This window comes from Phacochoerus africanus, chromosome 1, assembly GCF_016906955.1.
Source record: "Phacochoerus africanus isolate WHEZ1 chromosome 1, ROS_Pafr_v1, whole genome shotgun sequence".
Taxonomy (NCBI): domain Eukaryota; kingdom Metazoa; phylum Chordata; class Mammalia; order Artiodactyla; family Suidae; genus Phacochoerus; species Phacochoerus africanus.
The window spans coordinates 205,140,363-205,154,371 of record NC_062544.1 but is presented as its reverse complement, the minus strand read 5'-3'; the positions used below and the strand labels follow the sequence as shown (position 1 = coordinate 205,154,371).

Here is a 14,009-nt window from a genome sequence, read left to right as displayed (position 1 = left end):
TATTTCGGTGCTATCTTACACAGAAGTAAAGTCAGGCTTTAATGCTCCCTGAGGAGCCCTCCAGCTCCAGGTGTCTGTGACTGGGGCAAGTGAAGGGAGAGGAGAAAGAAGGAAAACCTCATCCCAACCCCAAGCCTGATGTTCTACATTTGCCCAGATCTGAGCAGCCATGAAGCTCCAGCCTGGCCTCCCTCTCTAGCACAGGGCAAGCCCAGACCCCACCCCCACCCCACCTGCCTGTCCGAATGCCCTCATTTTCTGAGCATCTCTGTCCTGCCAGTCCCACTGTTTGGATGTCTCCCTATTACTATTTCTCTAGATTCTGCCCATGTTTCAAAGTCTAGTTCCCTTGCTTCAGAGAGTCCTGTGCTGACCAATCTCTTTCTTTTAACCTGTCCTCTGATCATTTATCCTAAAAGTAATGTAAAAACCCCAGATACAAGGTTGGACAAAGACAGTAGAAGCACTTAGAGGCTACCAGAGGATATTATAGTGTGAAAATGACACCACCATCAAATAATAATGAAAGTGTTAGAAAAGAAAACAAGATGGCGGCCGCTTGCAAAGAAGTTAAATCCCTCAGAAAAGGTTCCTATGATTCTAGGCCTCAAACAGAAAGCAGGCCATGCAGAAGCAGCTCCTGCCCAGCTGCTGGGTTCCTGAAGGCCAGGAAGACAAACATCGGTGGGTGGTGGTGGTGGTGAAGACCAGGCAGGAAAGAGATCACTCAGACAGAGAAACGGAAGTGAGGGCCTGGCGGGGGTGGGGCACACATGTTCTCCTGGTGCTAAGAGCTGAAACAGCCTAGGGCCCATAGAAAGGGCACGGAGCCTAAGCACTGACACAGACGCACCCAAGGCTTACAGGAATACTCAGAAAAAAAGACAAACGTCAATGATGGTGAAGGGCATGGGCTTACAGCCCTATCCTGCTATTTTTGATATATGTATGAATTCAGTTTTTTCCACTAATTAAATCTATTAACAGAACTTTGTGGCAAGAGTTATTTCTCAAGTTCCCCTTTGTGCTGAGAAACCAGCATATGCTACCTGGAAATACTTCAGGAAATTAATTGTCTAGGAGTATGCATGAGGTAATACCTGAATTCTAATGCCGTATTACATGTAGGCACATAGTGATGCTATCTTATAGTATTTGCATTACATTTTAAAGCTATAAAGCATGACTGTATTCATGGCTTCATTTACTTTTCACGACACTCCTCTGTCCTGGCTATTCTCTGCTGTGCTGTCCCTCAGGCAACACTCTGGATGTGACCTTGTGGCCACAGGGACAGCAGAACTCGGCTTTCTCTGGGCACCGGACACCTCCATTAATGCAGACTCATGCCACCGAGGCTTTCCCACGACCACAGCACCAGGGTGGGTCATGGAATCACTGTCTCCAACTGAGGAATCCAAGACTCAGGAAAGTGCATGGGATGTAATTAAGATGATGGCTCGGATGCATTCCTAGGAAATACTTTCTACTTCACACTCAGTGGATTTTCTCACATATCCCTCACAACAACCCAGTGAGGAGGTATTATTATTCTCCCCTCTCTCTGAGACAGAAGTAACTTCACGATCATTTAGCTACCGAGAGGCAGGGTCTCTGCATTCACTCTACCCAGCATTGTCCATGTCTGTGGCAGGAAACTTCTCTCGCTGAGTGTCTGCACAGAAGAAACTTTACCTGAGAGTTCATCAGACGAACGGTGGTCTTCGTGCCCACATCTTGTTGGAAGGTGGTGGTGGGCGCCCCATTAAACCTCAGGACTGCCTCATGATCATCTAGAAACCACAAGGAAAGAGAACACAGGTGATGAGCATCAGTGGGGCATAGAGGGAGACGTTCTGGCGGGAGGGAGGGCGGGGCAAGAGAATTCTACTTGCCAGTCTTTGTCTCGTCAGGGCACCCAGAGGAAATGACCAGTCTGTATGGGGCAGTCAAGAAAAGTTCACAGACAGAGATGACCACCTGTCTGCTCAACCATGGCAAAGGCTAAAGAGGACCACCTGGTGGTATTCCTGAAATGCATTCAGTGATGCCAGTGTGTCCAGGCACAGGGAAAACGGGCACAGGGCCAGTGCTCTGCTTCTAGTAGAATCACTCTTCCAGTTACCAGAGGAGCAAACCATATATTCTCTCAATATTACTAGTAGGTCACACTTCTATCCCTGTCAGAACAATGAAGTTACCAATAAGCTTGGTCTATCCCACAGTGCAAAGCACCCCATAGCACTCTGCAAAGCTCACGGTGCTTGGCCAATGGGAGGGACTCACTGTGGCATCTGAGACAACTCCCCATGTGTTCCATTTAGGAACCCGAGGCCCAGGAAGGGTCACAGACCTGGGTGCTGGTGATGGAATGAGAGGCCATAGAACTAAACTAAACCCCATGTTTTCTATTTTAAAAAAAACCCACAAAACTGGAGTTCCCATCCTGGCTCAACAGTAACGAACCCAGCTAGTATCCATGAGGCTGTGGGTTCAATCCCTGCCTCGCTCAGAGGGTTAAGGATCCAGTGTTGCCATGAGCTGTGGTGTAGGTCATAGATGCATTGCTGTGGTTGTGGCTGTGGCTGGCAGCTACAGTTTCGATTTGACCCCTGTCCTGGGAGTTTCCATATGCCTCAGGTGCAGCTGTAAAAAAAGCAAGCAAACAAACAACAACAACAAACCTCTTTGTCAGAAACAATGACTTAAGTCCAGCCAAGATCAAACACACCATCTTTTTTCAAAATCTACTCACTCCCCAGCTCTTGGTCCTTATCCTTGTAGCTGTTCAAGCAGAGTTTGGAAGACTTGGAGGTGATTCTCTGCTCAACAGTGACCAATCTGATGAGAGAGGGAAGCAATGACTTCTAAGATCCATCCTAACCCTGAAGCCCTGTGATCCTATGAGAGCTCATCTGAAGCTCTTTGATCAAATAAGCTTTGGCTCAGGGCTGAAATCTGCACAAAATCTGTAGGTCAGCCCAATCCTTTGTTGTTCTAGTTCTCTCTGTGTGGGTTTGTTCTTCATGCACAAAGGTGGCATCAGGGGAAGGGTAGGGGTGGATTTTGGCCCAACATAAGAGGACCTAAAAGGAGACTCCCCATAGAAGTAAGGAGGAAAGCCCCCCCTTTATCTCAATTCTAATGTATATCCAAAACCTCAGGAATCTAGACATCTGATTCACAAAAACAACCCTGTCCTCAATCCTAGGACAAAATATTATCAAGATAGTTTGAAAGTTACATGAGACGTGCATAGTTCAAACACTATCAGATTACAGGACAGGCACACAGAACTGCAAATAGAGCTGGAAGTATATCTTTACACAACTCAGATTGCAAAAATTTTATTGGAATTAAGTTTTTCAAAAGTGACCATGAATCAGAAATGATTCATTAGCAGTTTCACTTAGGAGTTTCTGCTGTAGTGCAGAGGGTTAGGAATCTGACCACAGTGGCTCAGGTTGCTGTGGAGGTGCAGGTTCTATCCCCAGCCCAGCTCAGGGGTTAAAGGATCCAGCATTGCTGCAGCTGGGGTGTGGGCACAGATGCAGCTGGGATTCAATCCCTAGCCCAGGAACTTCCATATGCCATGGATGCATATAAAAAGAAAAGAAACTCACTTAGCCGACGTTCCCATTTAACAGGTGAATAAATGATCAATCTGAGCATCTTAGTAGAAAAGAAAGATAAGGAGTTCCCTGGTGGCTCAGTGAGTTAAGGACTGGCATTGTCACCACTGTCAGGTCACTGCTCTGGCATAGGTTTGATCACTGGGGCAGAAACTTCTGCATGGAGTGGTTGTGGTCAAAATAAGAAAAGAAAAGCATGACAAGCTCCGCATTTGATCTTAGCCAAAAGACCAAGAGGCAATGACAAGCTCAAATGGAGTAACTGAAAGTAGGAAAAAAGAACTATTTACAAAGTTGTAAGTAGAGTTTAACAAGGTAGAACTCACCAAGGATTGGGACAGTACCCTGGAATTGGCTCCAGCAGGAAAGCAGTCCCACCTCTACACCTGACACAGCAGGAGGAGCGGAGACCCGAGTGGACGAAGGCCACCCTAGCACAAACCACAGCCTTTAGGAGGATGCAGCTCTAAGAGGGAATCAACACCCCAACCTCTCTTTCTCCTCCCTCTGACTTCCAGGCCTGGAAGGGAAAGGGAGTGAGTAGGGCTCAGGAACAGAGAGGGCTGCTTGAAAAGGGCTGAAACTTTTAGTCAAGGGAGAGAAGCAGCCTGTGGTTACCTGGCAAAGAGAGGTGGGGGGGGGGCACAGGCACCCCAGCCTCACTCTCCATCTTCTTCTTCTCAGTGTTATACCATGCTTCTTCTTTTTTATTTTATTATTTTTTTTTTGTACCAGTGCTTCTATTGTCCGGTCCCAAATAAAAGCCAGAGGGCAAGGACACCCAGGTGACACAGTCCAGATTTCAAATTCCCGGGCACAGAGTTGAAGAGTGGATTTTGGGGGGCAGGTGAAGAACACCCCACATAGGAGACTTAGGATGGGTCCTTGGTATTGACCACGAGAAAGGAGAATGGTTTTGTTCCTTCAGTAAATACTGAAAAAGCACCTACTCTCTGCCAGGCACAGTTCTAGGAGTTGGAAACAATGGTTGTGAGCGAGAAAAACAGAGTCCTTGCCCCTCAAGACCTCAAAACATACTGCAAGGAGAGAGGCAATAAATAAGCACAACCACCTATATTCAAGATAATTATAGATTGTGATTATCACCATAGCACAAAATAATAACCTATAATGGAAAAGAATCTGAAAAAGAATACATTACACACACACATAACTGAATCACTTTACTATACACCTGAAACATTGTAAATCAACTATACTTCATTAAAAAAAAATCTTTTTAAATACCGTGGCACAAATAAATTGAGCTGTGTAACAGAGACCCCAAAGGAATCTCCTTTAAAAAGAGGAATGATTCCGGGGCTGCCTCTGAGCTGAGACCCACAGGGCCTGGGAAGGGCCCAGAAAAGTAAATGCTAGCCAGAAGATGCAGCAGTGTCAAGACCCCAAGGAGGGTAAGGATTTGGCTGCACACAAGTGAGAGAAAGGAAAATAAAAGATGTAATGAAATAAGTTGGCAGAAAGCAGATCATATAGGCTATGGAGGCCAGGTATGAAGTTGGGATTTTATTCTAAGATTTTTAAAAAATCAAAGAAGAAAACTTTAAAACAGGTCACCAAATTTGGGCTCATAAAGAGAGGGGACAGTATCCTTGTTTACCAAGTTTCCCTTGCTATCGCTACTGAAAACAAAAAAAAATTTCAAACTCAAAGAGGTCTCTAGGAAATCACCAGGAAAAATCCCCAACAACTGGGATCCCCGTCAACAAGCCTTGTAAGGGAGAAGGCTGTAGAAAACAGGGCCCTTCCACTTCTCTTTAACTTAGAATTGGAAAGCAGAAAAAGATTCAAATTAGAAAAGGAAGAACTAAATCACACGATATGACAGCATGCCTAGAAAATTCAATAGAATCAGCTCGTTAATACAATCATAAACACATCAAAATCTACTGCCTCCAGGTGTAACTCTAAATAGCTAGAAATTACGGTGCAAGAAATTTTATCCATTTTTGAACCAGATATGTTTTATATTTTCCGATTAGATTAATGGATCATATAACCATTTATAGAAGACTACATTCTGATTCTGGTTAGGAAAACTAGATATGCTACAGCTCAGGGCTGGCAAACTATGGCTTGCAGGCCAAATCTGACCTGTCCCACGCTTGTAGATAAAGTTTTATTGGAACATAGCCAAGTACATTCATTTACTACTGTCTATGGCTGATTTTACACCAGAATAGGAGAGTTGCATTATTGTGAGAGACACTATTATGTCCTCCGAGCCAAAAATATTCACCATCTGGCTCTTTATGGGAAGTTTGCTGACCCCTGTATCAATCAACCATGCTCTCTAAGCTACTTAATCCAAGGGTGTCTTCCCAGCAATCCTCTGCCCAAGAACTCCATCTGCCCCCAAATATGCCCAAACTCCATCCCCCATTGCTTTCCATCATATGGTACCACCCACTTCTCTTTCAGCCCTTCTCATTCATTGGACCTTCTGAATTTTATTTTTTGCTCGTCCTTCTTCTTCCCTGTCCTTCAAATGTAAATTTTTTCCCAGTTTTCTCATCAGTCCTCTTTCCTGGGCTACAACGCTCTCCTTGGTACAATGACTTCTCAATCCGATCTCCCACCCTGACCCTTTCCTGGAAGCCAATGCCCAATCGCACAGATATCTGGCCAGGGAATTTGGCAAACACCTCAGGCTCAGCACACCTGAGAGGAAGTCTGTCCTCCTGCAGAAGCAGGCTCCCCTGTGACAGGACATAGCCTGTTGGCAGGCCAGAGACCCTGGCTCCTGCCTCTCACTCAAGGTCCTTTCCAGTTAAAACCAAATCCTGTATCTTCTACCTCAAGATGCCTCTCAGATCAGACCATTGCTCAACAGGCCTGGCCCCTCTCACTTGCGTGTGGCAACAGCCTAACAGCAGAGAGACTATACAGCAGTCCCCATAGAGAAGTGGACTCGGAGAAATAAGAAATCTCTACAAAAGACACATATCCCATCACTTGCTTACTCAAAAGCATTCTAGGGCTCTCCATGGCTTAAAGAACAAAATCCAAACTCTTCATCATGACCGACCATCAATGTTCTCTTAAGAACTGATCCCCAGCTACCTTTCTGACCTTATTCCTCAGCCCTCTTCCCCCTATGGGGCCCCACCTCCCAGCCAAATAGGATTATTCATGATGCTTAAACATACTCTGCACTTTTTCCCCATGCAGCCTCTGCCTCATCTCAGAATACACTTCTCCTTTCTTCTAGGTGAGCAAATCAGCAAGAATACCAAGGGATTATTTTAACCTGGCAAGGGTTCATCCATTATTATAAAGTTGCAGTTGCCATGAGAAGCAAGAGCAGAAGTTAGGCTAAGCGTGGGGGCCTTGGAGTCAAACACCCCAGTATCAAGCCCCAGTCTGCTATTACCCAGTTGTGTCACCTCTCTGAGCATCACCACTTAGCTCATCAGTAAAATGGGAACAATAATCATATGACCTCATAGGATTACTGGAAGGATTAAAAGAGCAAGACTTGTCAGGAACACAGCAAGTGCACAACAACTGTTACTCCTATGAGTTATAGAATTTTTAAAATGTTATTGCTTGACATAAATATTCAAACAAATCTGAGATACTTTATACATATACATATCAAAATCAAATGACAATGACTCTGCCCACCACTGGCTGGTTTGTGGGACCTCTGGAGACATAACACATTATTATAAACCCTCTGGTAAACAATTTTGTAATGGACCAGGAAAAAAAAAAAAATGAGCCTTAAAACCTGTCTTTCTTTGGTCTTCGAGCCCCTATCCTAGATCCTGAGGATATTTCCCCTTCGGGTGTCAGCAGCAGTCACTTAAGTAACCTTCACAAAAACTTCATTGGCAGTGTTATTTATAAGAGCAAACAATTTGAAACCATCTGATATGTTCAACAGCTGGGAACAAGCTAGGCAAATTCCAGGTGTGGTGGGAAGGCGTTGTGTCTGGCAAGCTCGGAGGCCTTTAACAAAGGGCCTTTCCTTTCACTTTCTTCTTTATAGTCTAAGTTCCTTTTTGGCATTGTTGACAAATTCACAAATGAATAAAAGAATACATGAATGAATTTCTGAAAGTATATGCTAGACCTTAAGAAATACCCTATAAAAGGAAGGTAAAAGAAACACCTTATAAAAGGAAGAACATTTGAAGTCTAGCATGCAGTTTTCATTAGCTCTCAGGATCAAAGTGCTTCCGTGGAAACATATACTTGAAATTATAACTGCGGTCTATAGAAAAGACTACTTTAATTAATGTTTGGATAAATGGCTCCAAAGTTTTATGATGTGCCCACAAATAAAGATTATAGTTCCAGTTCGTGGAAGTAGTAGGCTCTGCCTGAAACTTCAACACAATCCCCGCCAGGCAGACAGGGATGACTTGAAGAAAGGGATCAGCTAACAGCTGGAATATTCTAAACACTCCCATTAAAGAGCAAACATGGGGTAGAAAGAAAGACATTTCACTCCATTATGGATGAACAAAGCCCAATTATATTCTGTTTCTAGAAAACGAAGTCCAAAAGAAACCAAAAAAGCAAAAGCAAAAGTTGGGGTGGGGCTGGTTATCTTGGCAGCTTTTATTCCAAAGTGTTGCCTATTGGGGACATATAAAATGTGATCTCACCACTTCTTTCTGCTCTAGAGGATCCAATTTGGGACTACTTTTCTTCTTTTGAGAGCCTGTGCTTGGTTTCAGACCATTTTTCCTGGCAGTCACACGAAGGAAATAAAAAAGGAGACATATGACCTCACCTGCTCCAGCACCTTCCAGAGCCTGACAGAAGAGCGAGGCTTCCTGTGCTTTGCTTTCTTTAGCCTGATTCATTTCACACTAATGGAAAACACATTCTCTCAAAATACAGGAAATCCTTCAGGAGACTTAAGCAAATCCATAGCACTGTGTGGTACACATGTTTATCAATCTGGATAAACTTCCAATATTTTTAATTGATTTTTTAAGTTTATTTTTTGAATTGAAGTACAGTTGATTCACAGTGTTGTGTTAGTTTCAGGTGTATAGCACAGTGATGCAGATAAACTGAATTACTTTTTAAAAATGGAATCACTTTTTCCAGTTCTTTTCCCAGATAGGTTATTATGAAGCATTGAATACAGTTCCCTGTGCTGCACAATAGGTCCTTGTTGATTACCTATTTTCAACATAGTAGTGTGTATCTGTTAATCCCAAATGCCTAATTTATCCCTAATATATATATCTCTATTAACTGCGAAGGATTTCAGAGTTCCTGTCATGGCGCAGTGGAAACAAATCCAACTAGGAACCATGAGGTTGCAGGTTCGATCCCTGGCCTCACTCAGTGGGTTAAGGATCTGGTGTTGCCATGAGCTGTGGTGTAGGTCGCAGACGCGGCTGGGATCCTGTGTTGCTGTGGCTGTGGTGTAGGCTGGCAGCTGTAGCTCAGATTCGACCCCTAGCCTGGGAACCTCTAAATGCTGTAGGTATGGCCGTAAAAAGAAAAAAGAAAAAAAAAAAAGCAGAAACTGTGAAGGATTTCAAGAAAAGCAAATTGAGTTCCTGTCACGGCTCAGCGGTAACAAACCTGACTAGTATCTATGAGGATGTGGGTTTGATCCTTTGCCTCGCTCAGTGGGTTAAAGAGCCGGCATTGCTGTGAGCTGAGGTGTAGGTCAAAGACACTGCCCAGATCCTGCGTAGTTGTGGCTGTGGTGTAGGCTGGTAGCTACAGCTCAGATTCGACCCTCAGCCTGGGAACTTCCATATGCCGCAAGTGTGGCCCTTAAAAAAAAAAAAAAAAAAGAAAAGAAAAGAAGACAAAGAAGACAAGAAAAGCAAATTGATATATTCTGACTATTGATTTTTAACCTTTTGTGGGGGTCACAGCCCCCTCTGAGAAGCAACTGAAAGCTGTGGACTCTATCTTTGGAAAAAAGCAGACTGATTACACATATACACACACATCAAACACACACCTAATCAGCCCTATTTTTGCACATGATTTTAGGGATTCATGAACCTCCTGAAGTTGATCTACACTCCCCCATTTTCAAAAAGAAAAACCAAAAATTACCCAGATATTGGAGGCCAAAAGAAACAGTTAGTTGCTAATTAATCAGTAGATGTACAGAACTTCAGGACCCAAAGCTAAAGTAGAGACCTATGCTTTAAATATCTTTAAATACCAGTGTAGACTTTTGCTTATTGAGAGCAGTGGAACTTTCTTTTTAAATAAAGTCTTCTGCACAACACCTGGGTTTAAGACAGACAAGAATAAAGCTATTCTAATTGATCAAGATGCTGGAAGACTGGCTCCTCATTCTCTCAGTGGCCCCCATGGAACCTCTGACTCTTGAAGGACAGCTGAAAAACACTGATCCAGGCCCAATCTGCCCATCCCATGGAGCCACACCCCCAGTCCCCTGTCCCGTCCCTATGCCCAGATGCTCCAAGTGGGCTCTGGCTACTCAGATAACCGTTGAAACACCCCAGAACCCACCTATTTCTCGACCCAGTTGGGAGGACTTGAGAGATCCCGCTGATGAGACGACAGCACACCTGCCCCACGGCCCGGCCTTGGTCCTGATGTTCTCCTTTGGCAGGTAACCCTCCCACTCAGAGGTATTGAAGGGAAAATCTGTGGCTTCTACCATGGAAACGTTCACATTGTCCCGGAGGTGGCAAAGCAGGGCCTCAGCACTGTACTTAACACCGGGCCCTGGCCCCTTGTAGGACACTTTATACTTGTTCATGCTCAGGTAATTCTTCCAGATCTTTTGCAGCCTAGGGATAAGGTTTTTGGAAGAGCTGTCCTTGTTCCACACCTGGAAGCTGGCCTCTGGCTTGGCCTTGGCTGGGCTACTGGGACTGCCGAGGGCCTGGCTGCCTCTTTGGGTGTTCTGGGTGCCGCTGGAGGATGCAGACTGGGAGCCAAACCCTGCAGTCAGTTTCTCCAGACTCCTCAGCACCTGGAGCTCCTTGGTTTGCAATTTAAGGGACTCATAGTAACTCCCTTTCTTCTTTTCCTTCCACACACAAATGATCGCAAACAGGAGAAAGACCAGCAGGCAGCAGCTGAATTTTTTCTTCAAGCTGGTGTGAATCATAATGAAAGATGTGTTCAAGGAAACCACTCTGTCCTGAGCAGGAAAGCAGGCCTGAAATAAGAGTGAGACAAGGAAAAAAAAAAAAAAAAGATATAAAGAAAATCTGAAAGTAATGATGGGCTGAGCAATGGCTTTAGAGTGACAAGCATTGAATTCTAGCCCAGATGTCACTCCTACCAGGTCCACAATCTGCAGCAACTCTCCAAAAGTCACCCTTAGTTTGGGCTTAAAATGTAGAAAGCTGTCCTCAAACACTGCCGTCTTCCTCCCTGAGCATTTTACAGACCCTCCCACCACCCCTTTGCACACCCTGACTCTTAGTTTCGACGTGTCTTGGTCTAGCTCGCTGGCTGCTCTCTGAGCTTCTTGAGATCTGGAACCACATCTTACACATGCGGTTCCTAGAGTCTTATACTCTTTGTTCCATGAAGGCATAAATAACTTGAGAAACTAAAAGAAAAAGGTAGAAAAAACTGATGGGTCTACATCACAAAAACCCACACTCCCTAAAAAGGGCCAGCATCCTTTTTTTAAAAAAATTTTTAATTAAAATATAGTTAATTTACAATGTTTCTTCTATTCCTATTATACAGCAAAGTGACCCAATTACACACAGTTCCCTGTGCTGCACAGAAGGGCCCCACTGCCCAGCCATTCCAGATATAATAGTTAGCATCCAAAAACCCCAACCAGCCCATTGTTTCAAAACGGCCAGAAAGAGACTTCTCGCCACAGTGTCACAGGTTTGTGATGCATCTCTCTAAGGGCTGTGATGCGGGACTTCTGCATGAGAAGAAAACCAAAGGTTTGCTTCACAACATAACATTCAGGTTTATGGCGTTCTGCAAGAGTCCTAGCAAACAGCAGGAAACTGATTCACCTCATGGTAGAAAGTAGGAACTCTTGGTAAGATAGCAGACATATGACCAATTAAGGAAATGAAAATAAAAATGCATTAAGCACAAAAGATGTTATTTCATTTAACTTAATCATAATTCAGGGGCACTGTGGTCTACAACTTTAGTGAGCCCATGTTTATAATAATCTAATACAAAAGGCAGCTTCTTTGCTGTGCAGAAAGGCCCTGTCACCAGCCATGAAGGTGCTATAATCTCCATTTTTATCGAATAGCTACCAGAGGCTCTGAGACGTTAAGAGAAATGCCCAGGACCACAGAGCTGAGTGAAACAGTACCATTAGATTCAAATCCAAGTGCACTTGATTCCATAATCCACGACCCTTTCACAATGCCATGGACGGAACATCTGAAAGTTCCAAAAAAACGGATTTCACTAAGCAAATAGAGCCTAAACAGCCCCGTTTGTATCTGGGTAAAGACCTACTTCGTTTTCCCAGAACTTATTGTGAAACTGAACAGAAAATGGAAGCACTTTGAACTCAAACAATGTATTTTTCTGGGAAACATTAAATTCTCCCCGAAGTAACTAAGGTTACTTACCTTAACGAGTCAAAGATAACACCCCCCGGGTTTTGCTAACGGATTAAGAATCTATAGTCCATTTCTACAAAGCCTGCTCCTAAGGATACCCAGGATAAGTAGGAATACTGAACTGGGTATCACAAAACCTGGCTTCTTGTCCCCATGCTTGGTGACCTTAGGCAAGTCTCTTAACCTCTCTGCACCTAGGTTGCTGTGGAGTAATCATCTCTGCCCTGTCTCGTTCACTGAGTGCTGGGACAGCCAAACAAGAATGGCGTTAGTGGGCTTAGAACTAGGTAAATGTACGGGCACAGAAGGTTAGAGCAGCCTCTGGGCATGAGGGCCATGTGGAGGAAATGTGGGACAGCAAAGGATGGCAGAGTGGAGCACTGGCCATGGCTCATCAACCTGAACTTCAGGTCCTTCATCAAGTATAAGTGAAGAATAATTGTAATCAAAGCATAGTTCACTTATACTATGATGTATTAGTTGCAGGTGTAAAACACAGTGATTCAATACTTTTATAGATTACATACCATGCAGTTATTACAATATAATCACCTGTAATCCCTGTGTGCTACATTACATCCTTGTGACTTTTTATTTTATAACTGGCACCTTGTACTTCAAATCCCCTTTACCTATTTCACCCATTCCCCCACTGCCCTTCCTTCTGGCAACCACGAGTTTGTTCTCTGTATCTGTGAGTCTGTTTCTGTTTTGTTATACTTATTTCTTTGTTTTGTTTTTTAGATTCCACATATAATGAAACCATATAGTATTGGTCTTTCTCAGTCTAACTTATTTCACTTAGCATAATACCCTTTTAGGCCCATCCACATCACAAAGTCAAGATTTCATTCTTTTTACGGCTGAGTAACATTCGTGTGTGTGTGTGTGTGTGTGTGTGTATGTGTGTATCACATCTTTATCCATTCATCTGTTGATGGATCCTCGGGATGTTTCCATATCTTGGCAATTGTAAATTGTAAATAATTCTGCAATGAACATTGGCGTGCATAAAGCTTTTGAATTAGTGTTTTTGTTTTCTTAGGATAAATACCCATGAGTGGAACTGATGGATCACATGGTGACCCTATTTTTAATTTTTTAAGGAAACTCAATACTATTTTCCATAGTAGAGGCATCAATGTACATTCCCACCAAAAGTGTACCCTTTCCTCCATATCCTCGACAACACTTGTTATTTCTTGTCTTTTCAATGATAGCCATTCTGACAGGTGTGAGGTGCTATCTCATTGTGGTTTTGACTTGCATTTCTCAGATGATTGGTGATGTTGACCATCTTTTCATTTGCCTGTCAACCATCTGTATGTCTTCTTTGGAAAAATGTCTATTCAGATCCCCTGCCCATTCTTAAATTGGAAAGATTGTTTGTTTGATATTGAATTGTATGAGTTCTTTATCTATTTTGGATATTAACCCCTTATCAGATTATCCTTTGAAAATGTCTTTTGCTATTCAATAATTTGCCTTTGCATTTTGCTGAGGGTTTCCTTTGCTGCACAAGAGGCTTTTAATTTGATGTAGTTCCATTTTTAAATTTTTCTTTTGTTTCCCTTGCCTGGGGAGCCAGATCCAACAAAAATTATCATTAAGACCAAAGTCAGGAATTCCTGTCCTGACACACTGGACATGAATCCAACTAGGAAACATGAGGTTTTGTATTTGATTCCTGGCCTTGCTCAGGGGGGTAAGGATCCGGCGTTGCTGTGAGCTGTGGTGTAGGTCACAGACATGGCTTAGATCTGGTGTTGCTATGGCTGTGGTGTAGCCGGCAGCTGTAGCTCTGATTAGACCGCTAGCCTGGGAATCTCCA

The 14,009-nt window shown here is 43.6% G+C and overlaps 1 protein-coding gene across 4 annotated transcripts in view; it reads right to left on the bottom strand.

Annotated features, from left to right (window-relative positions):
- Positions 1–14,009, bottom strand: part of ST6GAL1 (ST6 beta-galactoside alpha-2,6-sialyltransferase 1) — a 136,847-nt gene that overhangs the window by 28,230 nt on the left and 94,608 nt on the right. The window contains exons 1-3 of one of the 4 annotated variants that reach the window (XM_047788567.1): positions 10,906–11,035; positions 10,122–10,779; positions 1,696–1,793 (exon numbers count right to left, since the gene is read on the bottom strand). In XM_047788567.1, the coding sequence (XP_047644523.1) occupies positions 1,696–1,793; positions 10,122–10,728 (705 nt within the window). In that variant the 5' untranslated portion in view covers positions 10,729–10,779; positions 10,906–11,035. Of the gene's footprint in view, positions 1–1,695; positions 1,794–2,755; positions 2,842–10,121; positions 10,780–10,905; positions 11,036–14,009 lie in introns of those variants that run through there. The other 3 variants (XM_047788584.1, XM_047788576.1, XM_047788580.1) reach the window with 3 other exon arrangements.